Raw genomic sequence first — 2,936 nt, forward strand, 5'->3', positions numbered from 1 at the left:
TCACTGGCAGCCCCCAGTGCTCCCACTGCAGGCATGACCGTGGCCACCAACGGCACCAAGATTTCTCTGGGCTGCCTCCTCCCTGGGCCACGCAGCTGGGAAATTTAGGTTGGGCTTCACCAGGACATCATAAACAGGTTTCTCTCAGGAGTCAGAAGGCTGTGACCAGCTGGATCAAGGTATCTGGGGAAAAGCTCCTCATCTCTGGTTTTGGCAAATAGGACCTTAGCCCAGACATGAGCCAAGGGCTGGAACACACACTGTTCTACCCTGGTGTGCCAAGGCAGCCTCTGCAGTTGCCTGAGCTCACCTGTGGCCCTGGCATCACCCACCCACTGAGCACCCTCTGTGTCAGCACAGCTCCTCCAGCCACACTCCCCTCCTGTGCTGGGCACTTCTCTGAGGGGCTCTGCATCCATGGCCAGCCCAGCAGCCCCTGACTGCCTGCACCCCACTGCAGGCTGCTGCTCCAGGACCCCCTGGGCCACGCTCGCTCCAGTAGCACAGCCACCCCCTTGTCAGCAGCATGGCAGGATGAAGAGAAACGCTTTGGCCTCTGCCAACTCTTGCTGGCTCTGCAGCATGAGGACAGACACCCAGTTCCACCGCAGCACCCACCCGTGCACAGCTCTCCTCACCACCATTTCCTGACCTGCCTCTGCCTTTCCACTCTGCTCCCAGGCAGGAGGTGGGACAGGGCTGCTGAAGCATTTAAAGTCCTCGGGCATCTCTGATGGATCCTGAAAGGTATCTGTGCTGTGTCTCAAGAAGCAAACAGCAGCTTCCTTTCAGCCCTCAGCACCCCCCTACACCAAGATCCAGCCCCCCTCACCCCACCTTTTAGAAGTGTAATGTAGGACCAGGACGCACAGAGACAGGGACACACAGAGACAGAGATTTATTGTTCTGTGTTCATTTTACAGAAAAAGTTTAACCCACCACCACCCTCCGTGCCTCCCTTAGGTCAGGAACACAGCAGCTTCTCCCTAGACACAGGGCATTTTCCACTGGCCTCTTTCTCTTAATCAGCAGGTTCTTCTGCTTCAACATCTGGTTGGGAACCAAGAATAACTTTTTTTTTCTCTTTTTTTTTTAACAAGCTCACGAGCAATAAATCTTTGTGGCTGCCTTGCAGTCCAACACGCCGCAGCAGCAGCACCCCCCGGTGGCTTGCCACCACCTAGACAACTGGAAGGGAAATGAAAGGCGGCAAGAAGCCAAGGAGCAGGTTTGAAGGCGATTCAGTACTTCTTGAACTCAATTCTTTCTACTTTCACCTCATCCTCAATTAGTTGATATACATAAGTCACAACTGTGGAAGCCTGGATATCCATCAGGACAAATGAAGGGATGACGTTCCTGGGGGAAAAAAACCCAAAACACACTGTTGATCTTCTCAATTAGCTGATGCTTCTTTCTATTAACATACCTTATGCTTCTGTATTCTAATACACCTGGTTCCCAAGGGCTGGTGGGATCTGGGAGACACTGCAGTTTGCAGGCACTGACAGAAGTCTATTGAGTTGCACTCAGCCTAGAACAGCCCTCAAGGCTACTGAACAGCCTAAGTCATGTCAGGCTCAGACATTACAGCTGGCAGTGCCTCCAGAAGTCTGATTTCCTACCAAATATTAGCACGCAGGTTCTGGGAAAACATCAGAAAGCAAAATGACTTCAAGAAGCTGCTGCAACTCACCCCTCCCTGGGCCCAGGCAGCAGCCCCAGACACACCAGTGCCGGGCTGTCACACCCAACACATGGTCTAAGTAAAGCCCTGGTAACAGGGGAGCCCCACTGCACTCCCTGGGAATGGAGAGAGCTGGCATCCTGCTCCTCACACCTCCCCAGGAGCCTCTGCAGCACGGTGCTCAGATACTCACAGGGGAGCACACACATTTCAGGTAGCACCTACAAGCTCTGCTGCACTGAGGAGCTCAGGGCCCTACTCACTCACGTTTCCAAAGCACTGTAGGCTCCTGTAGCTGATCCTGGGTTAATGTAGAATTTTTTTTCATGTTCAAATGCTTCAAATCTGTGTGTGTGTCCCGAGATGAGAATGTCCACATCGAGCTGCCTCTGCAGCAGTGCCAGGCTGGCCACATCACCCCAGGGAATAACCTGATGGCCGTGAATCAGCCCAATCCTGAACTGCCCAACAGTTACAACCTTCTCTTCAGGGTAGTTCAGGCTCTAAGAAGGAGAAAAAACACAGCCTGTAAATCAGCCAAAGACTGCTCACCTATGCAATTCAGGTTCCTACATTCCAACACACAAATCCTCTTTTCACTACTTGAGTGCACAAGGTCTCCTTCAACGTGCAAACCCACTGGATGCTTGTACCACACCTCAGCAAAAGCAACTGCAGAGCAAAGAGCTGGGAATCTGCAGAGAGATCAGGAGCCTTAAGCCTACTGAACAGTAAACACACATGCACACAAGCCCCCAGTTCTTGCAGCTACACAGCCAGCTGGGGAACTCCAGCAGCCTCACAGCAATGACAGATTTGTGCCAGAGGTCCCATGGATCGAGTGCATGTGTTACACCCTCACAGTCCCCTCTGGGGCAAGCACAAGAAGGGTCTAGAAAATAATTCCGTTTCTTCACTCTTAGACATTCCTACTCCCTATCCCAGTGGAGCTGCTAATGCTGAAGGACTCCCCAGGTTTCACTGAGACAACCACAGCGTGTGGGAAGGCAGGCTGAGGAACTAACAGCAGCGAGAACATTACCTCAGCGTCCCCCCCAACAACGTGGATGTCCCCAGCCAGAGTCCTGAGGTAGTCATAGCCCTCCTTGGAGCAGAGGTTCCCGGTACACAGGATGTGCTGAATCTTCCCCGGAACCAGCAGCTTCCTGAACTCCCCGGGCAGCCCCCTGCACCGGTGCGGGATGTGAAGGTCCCCCAACACCAACACCAGCTTCCCGGGCAGCGGGAG

General features: G+C 53.3%; 1 protein-coding gene across 1 annotated transcript; it reads right to left on the reverse strand.

Annotated features, from left to right (window-relative positions):
* Positions 1-1,198: 1,198 nt before the first annotated feature.
* LOC104519199 (vacuolar protein sorting-associated protein 29) lies at positions 1,199-2,924 on the reverse strand (the record flags this gene model as incomplete). The annotated part of the gene is made up of 3 exons (XM_010163361.2): positions 1,199-1,359; positions 1,955-2,190; positions 2,730-2,924. Coding segments are annotated over 3 exons (549 nt in total), but the record flags the coding sequence as incomplete, so codon positions are not given.
* Between the last annotated feature and the right edge of the window lie 12 nt (positions 2,925-2,936).

This window comes from Antrostomus carolinensis, unplaced genomic scaffold (assembly GCF_000700745.2).
Source record: "Antrostomus carolinensis isolate BGI_N321 unplaced genomic scaffold, ASM70074v2 scaffold52542, whole genome shotgun sequence".
In the NCBI taxonomy this organism is placed as follows: Eukaryota; Metazoa; Chordata; class Aves; order Caprimulgiformes; family Caprimulgidae; genus Antrostomus; species Antrostomus carolinensis.